The sequence below is a fragment of the Ictidomys tridecemlineatus genome, chromosome 15, assembly GCF_052094955.1.
Source record: "Ictidomys tridecemlineatus isolate mIctTri1 chromosome 15, mIctTri1.hap1, whole genome shotgun sequence".
Classification (NCBI taxonomy): domain Eukaryota; kingdom Metazoa; phylum Chordata; class Mammalia; order Rodentia; family Sciuridae; genus Ictidomys; species Ictidomys tridecemlineatus.
Window position 1 is genome coordinate 35729437 of NC_135491.1, and position 18031 is coordinate 35747467.

An 18031-nucleotide genomic window follows, 5' to 3' on the forward strand; every position below is an offset into this window, starting at 1 on the left:
GCCCACCCCCATCCCCTGCCCCTCCCTCTGCCCCCTCCCCCCTCTGCCCCTCCTCCCCTCCACCTTCTCTCCCACCCCCTCCCCCAGTCCTGTGGCCACACATTCTGCTGTATCGTCTTCTCTCCGCCTGGATAATTCACCCACAGTCACTGTCCCCCTGGCCACCTCCTACCCTCTTCCGGTCTCAGCTTGGATGTCACCTTCCCTGACTTCTCCGGTTCCCAGCTATGGGGACTTGCTGCCCCTGTGCAGAGACAGTCCGCACGCGGCCCGCCATGCCCGATGGCTCCGCCGTGTTTCTGGAAGGTTCCTGGGGACAGGCAGCCTCTCCTGTGTTTCTGTCTGCCCAGCGGCCACCACAGGTCCTGGAAGGAGTGAAGGGGGAGGGGCCAGAGCCACCTCCCCGCTGTGGGTCAGGGGAGAGGCAGGTCCCGCATACTCGGGGATTTGACAGACTGCCTCCAAGGGAGGTGCCAGACCGAAGGTGGTCTCCAGTGAAGAGGGGTCCAAGGCCCTCCTGCCCCCTCTGACCCTTCAGCCACCATCACATCCCGGTCAGGACAGGCCCCCTGAGACTGGAACGAGGCCCTGCTGTTCCCAATCTCCCCACAGGAGGGCGCAGCGGAGGGGGAGTCTCGCGGAGCTGGACTAGGCCGCCTCTGCCCCAGGCTCCTGCCCACCCCTGTCCCTGGTCCACCCACTGTGCGCCTGCGCCTGGGGACCTGTTTCCAGGTGCCTACACGTCGTCATGACTACCATCAGACAGAGATGCCATCCAGATGGCCCGGGGTCCTCTTCCTGGACGTGGTGGCCAGGGAGGGTGGGGGCAGGAGCTAGCCACCTATTTTCAGAGGCATCAATGAGAATGAGACTTTGGCCTTCTGATGAGGGTCACTGTCCCCATCACATCACTGTGAGCCTTTGCTTCTGTTACTGTTATTCTGTTTTTTCTTTTCTTTTTTGGTACCATAGATTTTACCCAGGGGTGCTTTACCACTGAGCCACATCCCCAGCCCCTGCCCCCTTTTCTAAGTTTTTGAGCCTGGGTTTCATTAAATTGCTTAGTGAGCCTTCTCACTAAGTTGCTGAGGCTGGCCTCAAATGCGATCCTCCTGCTTCAGCCTCCCCAGTTCCTGTGATCACGGGCATGTGCCACCACACCCAGCTGTTCTTTTGTTTTGTATGGTGCTGGGGATTGAACCTAGAACCTTGCACGTGGTAAGCAAGCACTCTACCAGCAAGCTACACCTCAGCCCTGCTGTGAGCCTTTGAGTGAATTTTATAGTACAACTCCTGCCATATTCTAAGAAAAGCTCATATTCATAAGGGTTCCATTTGCAAGATGGGAGTACAAGGGCACAGAGAGGTTAAAGAACTTACTCAAAGTCACACAGTTAGTAAATGTATAAGCAGCAGGTGCTTTGATGGCAGAGATCTCAGTATTTTTTAGTTATTTGTGGTTTAGTTAGTATATGAACTACCACACTGTGATGCAAAGAAGGAAACACACTGGTGATTATCAACACAAATAACTCACAATGCTGCAAGTTTCCAAAAGAACAGGTACAATGTGATGGTGTTAATATAAAGCTTAAAATGTGTGGGCTGGGGTTGTGGCTCAGTGGTAGAGTGCTTGCCTAGCATGTGTGAGGTCCTGAGTTTAATCCCTGGCACCACATAAAAATAAATAAAATAAAGATATTGTGTCCACCTACAACTAATATATATATATGTATTGTAAAAAAATACAGCTTAAAATGTGCATAAGCCATACAGTACCAGTAGCCTCTACATCGGAGCGTTTTGCATCCACAGAATCAACCAACTGATATTCAGAAGAAAACTGATCTGCACTGAACAGAGGTTATTCTGTTCCCCATGAAAAATGAACATTTTTCTCATCATTATTCCCTAAACAATAAGAGTCGAACAGCTATTGACCGCATTTACCTGTGTTTTGTGTTACGTGTAATCCAAGGTGACTTCGAGGACGTCACAGATCCTATGTAAATACTACCTCCATCATTTTATAGAAGGGACTTGAGCTTCCGTGGATTTTGGCATTCAAGGGGGCTCCTGTAACCCGTCTTCTCCAGACATCGAGAAACAAACGCACGGTGTTTAAGGACACGCACATTAATTAGTAAAGTATGCAGCAGTGTGTGGGCTGGTGGCTGCCGAATCCTGGTTCCCCTTCCCCTCCTAGGCCACGGAGGACTCAGGAACCCCCTGGGGACAGGAGTCGTGCATCTGTCAACCTGAGGGGCTCTTGGGTGGCTCTTGGCCCTGGGGTTCACCGAGACCCCAGTCCCTTTGGTCAGTTTTACTTCTGACTCCCACTCCCTCCCGAGAACACCCCCCGCAGTGATCACACTGCAGTGACCCTCCCGGGCCTTTGCTGGGGTGAGACCTGGGTCCCTTCTCCTCATTCACCTGTCACCAACTGCTGGAAGCATGTCTTTAATGAGCCCCACAGAGAGGACAGAAGGAGCGAGTCACCCTGCACTAGCTGTAGGGGTGGGGTGGGGGAGGTGGCAGGAGACCAGGTCACCAGGAGCAGGGGGGAGCCCGGGGGTAGAGGGCCATCCTCCCTAGGTAACCTGTAAACTCAGTGTGTCTCCAACAGAATCGCCACGGTATTCCTGGAGCTGGATCAGATAGTTTTAGTTTCATTTAAAAATAGCAGCAGCAGCAGCAGCGAGGGGTTGAGGGCGCTGGCTGCACCCAGGAGGGGCTGCAGGGTCCTGGCATCGGCTGGGCTGGGGACCGGCCATGTGGAAGGAGGGCCAGGGCCCGTTCTGGCCTGGATCCAGTGGCTCTGGGACCAGCTTCTCTCCAGAAAGGGCTCTGGGCTCTTGCTTCCTGGCTCTGGGTCTGGCTCAGAAGTGGCCCCAGCCCCCCTGGGGTGAGCTGACCCAGCAGGAACCACTCAGGAGTCCCGTCTCCGGGCACTGATGAGGGGCGACCCCTCTCCCTGCTGGCTTCCTGGCGTGAGGGGCTGGACAGGATGACCCCCAGGGCCTTACAGAGGCCAGCTGCAGTGGCCTCCTGGGGTCCGTGGTCCTCCTTCCCAGGCCAAGGGCTTCTGGCGCTGACCCTGGTGCTGAACGAGTGTCTCTTAGGAGCACAGAGCGGCAGGAGGAAGCCCCTGCCACCACGAGGCAGGCGGCCAGGCCGGCAACAGCTGGCTTCTGGCTTCTCAAAGGCCTCTGTCACGGAGGGGGGGGGGCTTCGGTGGTGACCTTGAGCTGTCCCATGGCCATCAGGAAACCAATGACCTGCCTCTGAAAGAATAGGAGCAAGTGTCCCTTGGAAAGAGAGCTGGGCCCAGCCGCGGATAAAGGGATCGATTCGTGGTGCCCGAGGGGAGCCCAGAGCCCTGGGGCCCAGGCACCAGAGGGACAAGGAGACACGTCCACTAGCGTGAGAGAGACTCGGAGAGAAGGCCCCGGGAACAGCGCCAGCCAGCCACCCTTCATTCAGATCACATGCCAGTACCGAGGACCTGCCGCGGGCCTGGGGACGTGCTCCCCTCTGCCCCGTGGGACTTAGGTCCCAGTGGCCGCAGGGGGGGGTACAGGTGGGAGACAGGCCACAAGCCGCAGACCTGAGAGGCAGGCGGTGACACCCACCTGGCAGTAAGTGACATTGAAACAAAGGTCTGAATGGGGCTCGGGAGGAAGCTGAGCAGGAGCCAGGGGAGAAGGTTCTAGATGGAGAGGGCAGTGCATGCCAACGTCCTGCAAGGCCAGGGAGGAGGCCAGTGTGGGGAGGGAGCGGGGGACACTAGGAGGACACCAGAGAGGGTACAGGCTTGTCCCCTGAGTGAATGCAGGGCCACGGGGACACTCCGAGTTCAGGAGCCACAGCAACTCTGCCTGCTGCTGAGGACAGACTGCAGGATGAGCGTGGAGGCAGGGAGACTGCAGGGAGGCTGCAGGGAGGCTGAGGGAGTCTGAGGGAAGCTGAGAGAGGCTGCAGGAGGCTGCAGGAGGCTGCAGGGTGGCGGTGCAGGAACCCAGGGAGAGGCGGTGCTTCTGGGTATATCTAGAAAGCTGTGCCAGGAGCTCCCCGGGCAGATGGGAAGTGGCGGTCAGAGGAAGAGGCATCTGGAGCCACCCAGGTTTCTGGCCCCAGTAACCGGAAGGAAGAGGCTGGCTGGGGACGGGGGTGGAGAGACGTGGGGGCCAGGGATCTCACTGATGGACGCGGCGCTTGGAGAGGCCTATTTGGCACCGTGAGTGGGCAGCTGGTGACACGAGTCTGGGGCTTGGAGAGAACCTGGGGAGTCATGGCATAGAGATGACATTTGTCATCAGACACAGGGCCACATGCCAGACACAGCTCAGAGGCCGGGAGGCCAACAGAGCCTCCCAAGGTACCCACAGTGGAAGGACAAAATGCTCCTTTTGCAGCCGTGGAAACCAAGACTCACCACCTGTTGATGAGACAGAGCCAGGTTCAAGACCAGGCTACCCCCAGCCAGGCAGTGTCACGGGGTGTCACAGATGGGATGTGGAGAGACTTAGGCTCAGGGAGCGGGCGATGATCCAGAAAAGAAGAGGCCAGGGGTGTGAGGAGTGGCGAATTAAGTCATAGAGAGGGACACACTCGCGCTCACAGACGCCAAATGGGGGGCAGTGAGATGAGGGTGCAGAGGGACGAGGGGCCAGACCCAGGGCACCGCGTGAGATTGGCCTGAAGAGTCTCAGCTGGACGGGGAAAAGAGCAGGGAGCCATTGGTGGTTCTTGAGGAGGGCATCCCACGGTCAAACCGGCCCTGAAGAAAGACCCCCCAGGTCTGAGCCTGCTGGGTGGGGGGCGCCAGGAGCCACCAGAGAGGAGGAGACAGGCCAGTTGTAGAGACGGGTGGGGAGAGAAGGGGTGGAGCTGCTGGGGTGAGGAGGAGGTGAGCAGGCAGAGGGTCTCTGAGGCCACGTGGAGGCTGGAGGTGAGAATGAGTCAGGGGCTGGTGTCCCTCAACAGGAGAAGGGCAGCCGATTCCCCAGGGAACTTGCTCCTGGGGCTGGGGAACCAGGAGGGGGCAGGTTTCCACCCTCCTGTCCTGGTCCAGGAGCCACAGCTGCAGGGCTGGGAGCCTGGGCAGGGGCCAGGGGAGCGGCCATTACCAGGGTGTGTCCGGCTGGCCAATGGCCAGAGCTGAGGCGGGAGATTAAGGAAGTGTCCATCCAGAGGACAAAGGTCTGGGGTGGACGACGTCGGGGAGGGAGAGGGGGCTGCTTGAGGCGAGATCAAAGTCTAGCACAGAACCTTGACTTTGGCTGTCCCCTTCCCAGCTGTGCCCTGGGAGTCGTTTTCAAACCGTTCTGGTTGGTCACCAAGTGTCCTCATCTGTAAGACTGTCACAAGGACAGTACGCCACTGCTCAGGACCCTGCCCAGCTCAGGCACGTTCATGAGAAGCCGAGCCCCGGGGATCCCCGGGAAGACTCAGGTCCAAGCAAAGAGGAGTGTCGAGAAGGGACAGGGTCCCAGGGAGGACGAGGACATTGACAGAACCAGCTGGAGACGAGGAACTTTCCAGGTGACCTCAGTGAATTCCCCCAGCCATGGCACGAGGGAGTGTCCGTCATGGTGCCCATTTCACAGACAGGAAACGGGGCCCGGGAGAGGGTTCTTGGCTACACGACCAGGAACGAGTCGAAGAGGCTTCCAGGGCATCTGCTGTAACCACTGCCCCACACGGTCCTTGGTGAGAGTGGCCACGGGGGATTGAGAGGCCCAGAGAGGGTGGCTTCCCTGAGCAGCAGGAGCAGAAGCCGTGACACTAAGGACTCACAAGTGGGCAGAGAGGAAACGGGAGGGAGAAGTGCAGGCCAAGCGCCATGGAGAAGTAGGAGGAGGGTGTGGGGGAGTGTGGGGTCAAGGAGAGGTCTGCACCAGAGAGGAGGACCCTGGGGTCAGCAGGAGGGGAGGGTCCCGGGGGGAGACGTGAAGAGCCAGCAGATGGGGTGTGGCTACGACAGGAGGCCCTTCTGGGATGAGGAGGCTCTGGGAGCACAGCCGCCCCTGGAGACTGGAGCACGCCTGCGATCCCAGGGACCCGGGAGGCTGAGGCAGGAGGACCGCAAGTCCAAGGCAGCCAGCCTGGGCAGCTCAGCAGGGCCGTAAGCAACTCAGCAAGACCTTGTCTCAAAAAATAGAAAGGACTGGGGATGTGGCTCAGTGGTTAAGCCCCTCTGGGTTCAACCCTAGAATCAAAGGGAAAAAAAGAAAAGAGAGAGAGAGAGAGAGAGAGAGAGAGAGAAACACTAAATATGTGCGGGATCATCCATCTGTCCACACATCTATGCATGCATCTTCCCTCCATCACCAGCCATCAGCCCCTCCACCCGTACTCCACCCACCCCTCCACCTACCCCTCCATCTACCCACATCCACGCACACACCACCTTTCCCTCTTCCGTCCATCCGTCCACTATTCATCCACATGTCCGTCCACTCTTTTACGCGCCCATCATTCATTCACCCACCCACCCATCCACCCACCGGCCTCTTGCTCTTTTCCCTGAGCATGCTTCATGGAGCCCTACCAGGTGCCCAGCGCTGGAGGAACGAGTTGGAGCCCAGCGGATGGAGGTCCTTGTTTCCAGGGTCCCAGTCTCTGCGGAGACCCGGGGAAGCCAGCCGTCACCGCACAGGGGAAGTCAGTGACCTCTGGAGACACAGACGAGGGTGGAGGTTGAAGGAAGGAAGTGGGGGGTCCAGGCTGGGATCTGAAGGGGGGTGGGAGAGACAGGAAGTGGGAGGGGGAGTGGAAGAGGGTGTCAGGGAATCAGGAACCAAGTGGGGCCCGGCTGGGGCTGGGGGCGGTGGGGGCGCCTAGCACCGTGAGGCCTGGGCTCCGTCCTCAGCTCCACGTAAAAATGAATAAGCAAAGGAAAGACATTGTGTCCACCTACAGCTAAGAAAAGGCGGGGGGGCGGGTGGGAGGTGAGCTGAGGGTCACAGTCCCAGGAACCTGGGCTCCACCCTGAGGGTGACGGGAGGCGCTGAGACATTGGAGAAGGGACAGCTTTGTTCTGGGAAGGACCCCTGGGCTGGGGCTAGTGGATCCGTGGAGCTGGGACCTAGTGTGGCCCACAGAGGGTGGAGGGGAGGCCGAGGATGACCAGGGGCAGTTGGATCCAGGGTGGCGCCCAGGCTTGCTGGCTGAACATGGGCTCCGAGTGACAGTGACAGCCCGGGCAGCAACGACCCTTGGGCTTCTGACCTGAGAGCCAAGCAGGCCCCCACCTGGAGTCATGGGGGAGTGCTTCAGCTCTGGGAGGGGGCCATATTTGGGGATGAGACGTGGAAACCACATGAGAACCATGGACCCAGGCCCCCACCCCCACCTCACAGGGTGGAGCCACGGGTGCAGGTGGCTGGAACCTCACCCGGATGCTCAGGGCCCTGGGCAGCCCTGCCCCTGCTGGAGCCTCACTGAGGCTGGCACCACCTGGGAAAGCGGCCCACCCCGGCGCTCCTGCCTCCACTGTCTAGCCCCGTGAGGGTGATGAGCCACCTGACCCCAGCCTGGGACCGACAGCACCGCTGACTCCGCCCCACCCCCAGGCGGCCTTGCTCCCAAGCCTGTAGAGACCCCTCGTGGGAGCAGGGACCCTTCCTGCCTCGAATCCTGCAGGTGCGGCCACTCTGCCCTAAGCTGGGGGGCATGGATCCCCTCCAGCTGGTCTCACCCCCAGGGACTCCCTGAAGACAGCAGCCTTGGGGTGGGGACAGCAGGGTGGCAGAGCTCAGCCAGAGCTAGTGGGGACTGAGTCACCACGGCCACCTTCCCACCGGGATCCCGCTCTCCGGCTCTGCTGCTGGCAGACCTGCGCCCTGCCTTCGCCCACCCTCCCTGCCCCTCTCCAGGGCGCCCTCGGCTGCCCCTCCTCACAGCCCTGCCTCGCTGCCGCCACCGCCTCCTCTTGGCAGCCCCCCACAGTTGCCCCAACGGCACCTCCAGATCCTAGAGTCCTCACAGCACGGTCTCCCGAGGCCCCGCTCCCAGCGCAGACTCCAGGGCATCCCACCTGGAAGGTCCCTTGGAGTCCGTTCCACGGCCTGGGAATGGAGGAGAGAGAAGTCTGGTTAATCCCTGGGAAGGAAACCACCTTAGGACTGTCCCTGGGGGCTGGGGACATGGCTCAGTTGGCAGAGTGCTTGCCTCACATGCATAAGGCCCTGGGTTCCATCCCCAGCACCTAAAAATAAAAAAGAATGTCCCTGGGCTTTGCTGTGTCCACATAAGGCCGGAAGGCCCTGCCCAGCCGTTTCACCCCTCCTTCCTTTAGTGTTCGGCACCTTCCCTCCTACTTGCCTTTGCCAAGCGGGGCCTCCTGTGAAAAACCTGGGTAGGAATCCCACCTACCAGGCCAGCTCACCAGCACCTCCTCCAGGCAGCCCTCCAAGATCTGCGGGCCAGAAGCAGCTTCCCACCCTGTGCCCTGGGGCTCTTATCTCACCTACACATGTCCCCAGGACGGGCTAGGCTTTGTGCCCCCCACATGGTGAACCCCCCAAGGGCAGAGGCTGCACCGGGTCCCTGGTCCCATGTGCAGCCCCAGGGTGCCCCAGGTGGCTGGGTGTGCTGCTCTGCTCGGCTCCCAGCCAGGCAGCCCAGAGCTAGTCTAGAACCTTCTGCTCCAGCTCCCATGACTGTTCCCTGGAAGGCCAGGGGAATTTGGGTCCTTCTGCAGAAAAGTCCTGAGTGTGCAGGAGGACAAAGGGGACACAGAAGCCACACAGGGAGTTTCCCCTGCGGGCCTCGGACTGCTTTGCTGCTAGTCATGCCACCGTAGTCACTTGTTGTTACCGGCATAGGACAGCGTTTGGTGACCTCTGCAGCAGGACAAAAGTCACTGGGCAGGGGGCATAGTGAGCAATGAGGACCCAGAGGCACGGCATCCCTGAGGGGTAGACCAGCGGGGACAGCTTCCTCGTGCTCCTCCTGGGACCCAGGCCCCCACTCCTTCCCCAGCCTCCCCGCCTCTCCCTGCTCCACAGGATGGGGAGCCATTGGGAGCTCCTCTCGTGCCATAGATGTCACGCCAGCCCTCCCATGGGAAGTGCACCAGGCATGTGCACCCAAGAACACCCCCTTCCCTGCCCTCCCCCTTGTTCCTGTGCAAATGGAAGCCCCTCGCTGCTGCCCCACTCAGCACAGAAGGGCGGACCCAGCCAAGATAGGCTGTAGGGTAGGAAGGCCCCCCCAGGGGGCTGTGGCCTGGGGAGGGGGCACAGTTAGACCCCCCATCAGCTGATGCGACTCCAAGGGAAGCGGAGAAATGCTGGAGTCAGGCTGGCCAAGGAAGGCTCCCGCCTTCTGGACCTATTGTGTACTTGTCCCTGTGGGTGATTAAATGGAGACCCAAGCGGGCCTGTGAGCTGCCAGGGGTCACACTGCAAGGCTGTGGCAGGGGACGTTGCCCCAGGAGGTTCTGCCATGGGCAGGTACAGTCCCCTCCCCAGGAAGTGCCCCAGGCCCAGCCTCCTGGCGTGCTCTGTGGGGTGCTGAGGAGGCCTGGCCTTGGTTGCCCTGGTGGACAAGGGACTGACCGGCTGCAGGCCGAGGCTGTGCCCCAAGAGCTCTGCCTGGGGGTCCTGGAAATGCCAGGGCCTGCACTGGCTGGACCCTGACCAGGTGTCCAGTGCAGACTCCAGGGGACAGCTTTGCTTTGAGCAAGTAGCGTCCCAGCGCCCTGCATTCCACCCCATCCGAGGGTATCCCCCATCCCCAAAGCACATGTGTGGCCTGAATGGTGACTAAAGCCCAGCCGGACCCAGGCCTTCTGTGCTGAGGGGGAGGACAGCCTGGGGGAGGACAAAGCCGCTCCAGGCCTTTGGGTCTCAGGCCTCTCTCAGAGTCGGATGGAGCGTGGCTTCCGGCAGGGTGGCGCCAGGGCCCTGTGCGTGCAGCCTGAAGACCTCTCCTAGCACTGAAGCTCTTCCCTGGCCCAGGGAAGGAGCCCGCCCACTTGGCCTCACACGGGGCATGAAGGAATTGCCCACTTGCCTGGATTAAGAGTGGCTAAGAGGAAGAGGCTTCTGGGTACGTCAGGGAGGGCATTTCTAGGAACGTCTCTGTGCACTGGGGAAAAGGCAGTGGTCAGACCCTTCAGGGACTATTAGGCTCAGGCTCTGAATGAATGGCTGTTGATTCTGGGAGACCCAGAATATGAGGGTGGCCCTCCAGTAAAGGTAGGGGGTCTTGGGGTTTGGGTGATCAATGGAGATTTGGTCAAGGTCTGACTCACAGTAGAACCAGTGGGTCCCAACTTCATCCTGTGGTTACTTCCCCCATTCAGGATAGATACCCTTAGCACTTGGCAAACCCTCACCTAGGTTAAACCAAGTGAGGGCTATTATGGTGGAAAAGACCAAATGGAAGCCTCTGGAGTTGCCGATACCTGGGAAAATAGTGGATCAAAAGCAGAAAGCAGAACCGCATCGCATCCCTGGCAGGTGGCAGATTAGTGCCACCATCGAGGGCAGGGGTGTGATCCCACCACATCCCCATTCAGCTCTCCTATTTGTCTGTGCAGGAGACAGCTGGGTCTTGGAGAATGGCGTGTCTCTAGTCGCTGCTGCTGTACAAGATGTGGTTTCTTTGCTTGAGCAGATGAATCCATCTCCTCGTACCTGGTACGCAGCTGCGGATCTGGCGAGTGCTTTATTCTCCACCCCTGTGCCTAAGGACTGCTGGAAGCAATTTGCTTTCAGCTGTCAAGGCCAGAATATACCTGCACGGTCCTTCCTCAGGGGTATGCCAGCTCTCCAGCCGTGGTCACAGCTTATTTCTTAGATATCTCTTTTTGGGGGGAGGCGGGGGTACCAGGGATTGAACTTGGCCACTGAGTCACATCCCCAACCCTATTTTGTATTTTATTTAGAGACAGGGACTCACTGAGTTGCTTAGCACCTCACTTTTGCTGAGGCTGGCTTTGAACTTGTGACCCTCCTGCCTCAGCCTCCTGAGCTGCTGGGATCACAGGTGTGCACTACCACGCCTGGTAGTTCACAGAGATCTTGATCACCATTCTCTTCCATGAGGTATCATGTGGGTCCTTTATGTGGATGACGTGTATGGGTTGGACCTACTTAGCAAGAGGTAGCCACCACTCTGGACTTGCTAGTGAAGCATTTTTTCAGAGGATGGGAAATGAATCCCACTAGAATTCAAGGGTCTTCAACCTCAATAAGGTTTCTAGGAGGCCTGTGTGTGGGCCTGCGCGACCCCCCTCCTCAGGCAGAGTTGCAGCGTCTGGCCCCTCCTGCAGTCACGAGGAAGCAGGGCCCCTGGTGGGCCCATTTGGACTTTGGAGGCAGCATGGTCCTCACTTGGTGGGTCACTTTGGCCCCTCTCCTGGACGATTCCAAAAGCTGCTTGTTTCCAGTGTGGCCAGAGCAGGAGGGGGTTCTGCAACAGGCCCAGGCTGCCATGCAGGCTGCTCTGCCCCTTGGGCCATATAACCCGCAGACCCAATTGTGCTGGAGGTGTCGTGGCAGACAGGGACGCTGTGTGGAGCCTTTTGCAAGCCCCCGTAGGTGAATCACAGAGGAGACCGTTGGGATTTGGGAGCAAGGTCCTGCCATCATCTGCAGACAACTACTCTCCCTAAGAGAAACAGCCCTGGACCTGAGACTGGGCCTTAGAGGAAACTGAGACTTGACCATGGGCCACCAGGTTACTATGGGACCTGAGCTGCCCATCATGAACCAGGGTGACCGGACCCACCAAGCCATGAAGTTGGACGTGCAGGGCAGCAGTCCATCACCCAGTGGAAGGGGTATGGTCTTAGCTTTTTTACTCCTGGGACAAGAACAATTTTGGAGGAGGAAAGGTTCATTTAGGGACTCACAGTTTCAGAGGTCTCAGTCCATAGACAGCTGGCTCCGTCCCCCGGGGCTTGAGGTGAGACAGGACTCCAAGGCTGAAGAGTGTGTGTGTGGGGGGGTGGGGAAGCAGCTCACGTGATGATCCGAGAGCAGAAAGAGAGACTCCACTCTCCAGATCCAAAATAGATACCCCCGAGCCACCCCCAATGCCACCTCCTCCAGCCACAGACCACCTCCTCCAGTCACCACTCTGTTACTGAGTCACTGACGGGGCTAAAGCTCAAAATCCAATCATCTCACCTCTGAATGTTCTTGCCTTGTTTCACACACGAGCTTTAGGACGACACCTCACATCCAAACCATGTATGTAACAGGTACATACAGGATCAGGCCCCGGTGGGTCCCAAAGGCATGAACAGGCTGTACCACGTGGCCCGGTGCCCATGGTCCTACCCCTGCTACAATGCCTCTGTCCCCCAGCATGCGCCTGTGGCCTCCTGGGGTGTCCCTTGTGACCAGTTGATAAAGGAAGAGAAGGCTAGGTCTGGTTCCCAGACAGGCACCCCCGGAAGTGGACAGCTGCAGCACTTCTGTCCCTTTCTGGGACGACCCTGAAGGACAGTCGTGGAGGGAAATCTTCACAATGGGCAGTTTTGCACAGTGAACCTGGTTGTACATTTTGCTTGGAAGAAAAAAGGGTCAGATGTCAACTGTGTACTGATTCACGGGCTGCAGTTTGGATACTGGTCAGGGACCTGGAAAGGTCGTGATTGGAAAATGGATGACATTTGGGGAAGAAGTGTGTGCTTAGAACTTTATGAATGGACAAAGGATGTGAAGATATTTGTGTCCCATGTGAATACTCACCATAAGGTGACCTCAGCAGAGAAGGACTTTAATAATCAAGTGGTTAGGATGGCGGGTCTGTGGATAGCAGTCATCCTCTTCCCCGGCCACCCCTGACATGGCCCAATGGACTCATGAACAAAGTGGTCGCGGTGGCAGGGACGGTGGTTATGCCTGGGCTCAGCAGCATGGGCTTCCGCTCACCAAGGCCGACCTGGCTACAGCCCCTGCTGAGTGCCCAGTTTGCCTGCAGCAGAGGCTGACCCTCAGTCCCTGATGTGGCATCATTCCCTGGGGAGGTCAGCCAGCAACCCGGTGGCAGGATGACTGTGTTGGACCACTTCCATCATGGAAGGGGCAGTGGTCTGTCCTTACTGGGACGGACGCTCGTTCTGGGTATGAATTTGCCTTCCCTTGGGCTTCTGCCCAAGCCACCATCCAGGACTTCCAGAGCGCCTCATCCACTGTCCTGGTATCCCACCCAGCGTTGCTCCTGACCAAGGAACTCACTTCTCAGCCCAAGAAGTGAGGCAATGGCTCCTGCTCAGGAGATTCACTGGTCTTCCCATGTCCCCATGGTTAGGTGCAGGGCAGGCTGAACTAAGTTGTCAGCAGGGCAGGCTGAATGAATGTTAGGTGCAGGGTAACCCACGCACTCAAACCCCCCGTCAGTCTGGTCTTTTATCACCTGTTTGCATCAAGTCTGAACACTCCACCCCACTCAAGGCTGAATACTCGAGCCCCACCTGTTCTGGTGCAAGGGAAACCCACATCTAACCCCTGCTCCATCTGCCTGAAGGCAGAAGATGGCACTACTGTAAGATCCATTCACTACGCAACAAGGCAGCTTGCAGACCCTGAGACCCCATTAGATTTGGGCTATAAAAAGCAGCTGATTTGATGGAATGGCTTTCTTTTTTAATCTTTTTTTTTTTTTTAGTTGTTGATGGACGTTTATTTCATTTATTTGTACGCAGAGCTGAGAATCGAATGCAGTGCCTCACACACAGCTAGGCAATCGCTCTATCACTGAGCCACAACTCCAGCCCCCTGGACTGGCCTTTGAAGATGAAGTTACAGTGCCATCCAGGTGGCAGTGCCCTGCAGGGCTGGAACCAGGTTCTTCTGAAGGCTGTGTATACTCTGCATCAGCGTCTGCTACAGGGTCCCGCATCTCCCGTGGCTAGGATCACGAGTCCGGAATTCAAGGGGTGGCGATGGGAATGGGACCACTCCCCTCTACCCCTAGGGACCCATAGCATTTGTTTAATGTCCCCGCAACATATGCTCTGCTGGCCTAGAAGCCTCAGGTCCAGAAGGAGGCATGCTTCTTCCAGGAGGCACAACAGGACGGCATTAAACGGAGAGTCAGACTTCCCCTGGCCACTTTGGGCTCCTGGTGCCTCAGAGTCAACAGGCTAAGAAAGGAGCTGTGGTGCTGGCGGGGGTGCAGGGGACTGATCCAAATGACCAAGGGGAGATGGACTACTACCACAGCGGAGGCCAGGAGGGGTGCTCCTGGGGCACAGGAGATCCCTGGCGTCCCCTGCTCTCACCATGTCCTTTACCAAGGTCAGTGGGAAACCACAGCCACCCTCTGCAGGCAGGATGACTGATGCAGGGAACCTCCAGGAATGAAGGCGTGGGTCACACCTCCAGGTAAAGAAGCCAGACCTGCTGAGGTGCTTGCCGAAGGCCCAGGAAATACATAGTGGGTGGTAGAAGATAATGATAAATACCAACTACGGCCACGCCACCCGTCACAGAAGCAAGGGCCGTAATGGTCATGCGTATTTCTTTCCCACTCTGTTAAGAATGTCTGTGCACGTGTACACACGCATTCAGTAGACATGTGACCGTCCCCTTTTATTCCTTCATCATGTAATGTAATATTGGTTGACTTAACTTCAGTACTCAAAATGATAGTACATGTACATTATAGAGTATTTAAGTTGTGGGGTGTCAGAAAAGCATGCATCAGTCAAGAAAAAAAAATTTTTCCCCTCCTGTTCTGGGGAAGGAACTAATGTATTTTTAGTTGTATGAAGAAAAGTTATATCATTTTGGGTGGAATTATGGCTTTGCTGTTGTGTTTATTTGGAGATTAGATGTGATGTAAAGATGTTTGGGTGTCAAGTTGACAAGGGTTGGGCTTGTGATGGTTAATCTTTGTCAACTTGATTGGATGAAGAGATAACTGAGACCAGTGGTTTGGGAGGCTGAGGCAGGAGGATCATGAGTTTGAAGTCAATCTCAGCCACTTAGTGAGGCCTTAAGCAAACTAGCGAGACCCCATCTCTAAATAAAATATAAAAAAGGGCTCGGGATGTAGTTCAGTGGTCAAATGCCCCTGGGTTCAATCCTTGGTGAGAGAGAGAGAGAGAGAGAGAGAGAGAGAGAGAGAGAGAGAGAGAGAGAGAGAGGCCTAAGTTTAGGAGGCCTCTGGACGTGTTGGTGTGTTTCTAGGAATGATTGGCATGTGGGACAGCAAACTGAGGGACAGATAAGTGCCCTAAGTGTGGGCAGCACCGACCAACAGGTTGGGACTTTGAAGGAACAAATGTTAGAAGAACTAGGAAGCAGGCGCAGACACACGCTCCGTTCTTCTTGAGCAGGTGCTTGGTGGCTGCTGCGGTCACCTGAGGACTGCAGTCCCCAGTTCGCTCACCTTCCAAAGCAGACTCTGACCAGTGACCCCCCAGGGAATTTCCAGGCCTTCTGTCCTGGAGTCGGGCTGCATCCTTGGTCTCCCTGGTTCTGAGGCTCCAGGTCTTTCGACTGAGCAGCTGCTGCTCCCTCCAGCTCTCCAGCCTGTGGGCGGCCATTGTGGACTGTCCAGCTGCTGGCCATGTAAGCTCTTTTTATTCTCTTCTGAGTGTGTGTGCGTATATACATACAGATGTATTTCTATGTCGACGGATCCTGTGGCTGTTCCTCTAGAGGGCCCATCGAACACCACCGGTGCAGACGGGGCAGGAGCAAGCCCAGCCTCTCGGCTCTGCTGATAGAGGAACCAAGAAATGTCCTCTTTGAAAGGAGAAGTATGTCACTGCTCAAGCCCCCGGACACATGTACCCCACCTCTGTCCCCATTTGAATGTCCATTCTCTGGAAAGCCACAAACATTCCAAGACTGGACTTCTACTGAATCATCTCCAATTCTTTGAATTACCCTGGTCTAGGAAGGGTGTGGAGGCAGGCGGCAGGAGGCGGGGCAAGACCCCCAAAGAGGTTAAATAGGTCACTTACATGCTTGGCTCTCCTGAGACCCAATCTCCCCTGAGACAGGCACCAGACCTTCTCCTGGGCTCCTGACACCATGTCGCCCCTGAAGACCCTGCTGCTGGCCGCCCTCCTCCTTGGGGCTTCTCTGCAGAGCATCCGTGCAGGTGAGAGCAGGGCACAGGTGGCCTGGGAAGGGGCAGGCATCTCAGCTGCAGTGGCCAGGAGGCCCCGGCCCCAGCTGTGCATTACAGTGCAGAGAAGATCATCCTCTAAGCTGTCTGCTTTATTAGTGGGTTTCATATACAATAAGGGAAACAGCATAGAGACAGCAGAATTGTTTCCAAGTACATGAGAAGATGTAAAATATTTTTATAATAATGATATCTTGTAAACTATAAAATATTCAGTTGGGAAAGCTGAAATAAAGGTCGCTAGGTAGAGACACACACAGGTGCACACAGAGATACACACAGATAAAGAGACACACACATATACCAGACCCCCCAGGGCACACGAGGCCTCACAGGTGCACACACATTAGGGACAAGGTGCCCCCGATGCATGAACATGGACCTAACCCAGACAGAGGCACGGGGACACGTATACAGTCACCATGTGCAGACCCCCTGCCAGACCCTGGGGTCACCCTGGCTCCTGCTGTCTCCCTAGCTCGAGCCACCAACGTGGGCCGGGAGTGCTGCATGGAGTTCTTCAAGGGGGCCATTCCCATCAGAAAGCTGGTGACCTGGTACAGAACCTCAGCCGAGTGTCCCAAGGATGCCATTGTGTAAGTCCCCTCTGCCCATTGCAGCTCCTGGGACTGTGCATGGGAGCAGGTGGCTGGCTGCTGGCGCTCCGGGGATAGCTGGGGAGCAGGGAGAAGAGGGTGGCCCTTCCTCCCCTCGACCAGCAGCCTGCCCCAGGGGCAGCTGCACAGCCTGTCTGAGGGGCCAGTCAGTACCCATGCTGACCTTCCCTGTCCTGATCCTGAGCTGGTGGGGACAGCTGAGCCCCAGGCCCTTCCTCTGCTTCCCAGGCTCTAGGGGGTCTGGGCACAGGTGGTCTGAGGGGTGGGCGCCAGGTCCTGCAGCCCTGGCTCCCGGGAGGGCTGTGACTCAGGTGGGGTCCTGAGAATGTGGAGACCACTGAGCCTGTGGCTCCCCCTCCCTGCAGGCTTGTCACCATGCAGGGCAAGTCCATCTGTTCGGACCCCAAGGACAGGCACGTGACGAAGGCAGTTAGATTCTTGCAGAGACTTGTGAAGTCACCTGGCCCCATCACCCAGAAGCCCTGATTTGCTCCGGACCATTTGGAGGCTTCCAGTGTGGGAGTTCATCACCCCAACCCGGAGCCCCGGGGCTGTGGAGGCCTCACAAGGACAAAGGGGAGGAGCCAGAGGACCCTGGCTCCTTTGCTGGACTGAAGCCTCGGGCCTGAATAAAGTCTCCTCCCCAGCCTGGGTCAGTGTCTTCTGTCCCCACCGCACAGCCCACACTTCCACTCCTGCCTTCACTGGGCGAGGGTCCTCAGAGGACCTCGGGCCCTGGCCTGCCCTGGTCACAAAGGGAAACGGAGGCGACGGGGGCGTGGCCGCTGCGGACCAAGCAGAAGCGAGGGGAGGACTGGGAGGGCGGGGCCGCAGGTGTAGGCGGAGCGCGGGTGGCCGGGAGGACAGCCCCAGCCCCAGGCTGTCCCTCTTGCCTGCTGTGTGTGCCGGCAGGTGGGGGTCCTGGGCAGGCTGGGGGGGGGGTTCTTTCCCATCTTCTGTGCCCCCGAGTCTCCCAGTCGCCCCCTCTAGCCGGCCGCTGTCTGGCCACACGCGGCGCTGAGCTGGGGCTTCTCCTTCCACATGGGGTTCTTCTGCAAGCGCCGCAGCTCCCTGGCGCGGGCGGGGGGGGACGGGGGGGCCAGTTCCGGCAGCTCTGGCCCCGTCGCCCCCACGGCTCAGCCCCCGGCGCCCACTGCACCCGCGGGCCCTGGGAGATCCGCACGGCCAGCGCCCTGCCTGCCCTCCCCACTCCAACTGCAGCCCCAGCCCCTCCCGCTCCACTTCACCACTCCCCCCCACCTCCATCCCCAGGCAGGCTGGCCCAGGGACCCACAGTTCCTCCCGAC

General features: G+C 58.0%; 1 protein-coding gene and 1 long non-coding RNA gene across 2 annotated transcripts; one reads left to right on the forward strand and one right to left on the reverse strand.

Moving 5' to 3' along the window:
* Positions 1–2444: 2444 nt before the first annotated feature.
* LOC120887999 (uncharacterized) lies at positions 2445–9007 on the reverse strand. The gene is made up of 3 exons (XR_005731448.2): positions 7969–9007; positions 6554–6677; positions 2445–6211 (listed from the first exon to the last, which is right to left on the reverse strand). It is a non-coding gene; the product is annotated as an uncharacterized LOC120887999 (long non-coding RNA).
* Positions 9008–13921: 4914 nt separating this feature from the next.
* Positions 13922–17375, forward strand: Ccl17 (C-C motif chemokine ligand 17). The gene is made up of 4 exons (XM_078032369.1): positions 13922–15542; positions 15980–16080; positions 16586–16703; positions 17090–17375. Coding segments are annotated over exons 1-4 (342 nt in total). The 5' UTR covers positions 13922–15540; the 3' UTR covers positions 17211–17375.
* Positions 17376–18031: the final 656 nt, after the last annotated feature.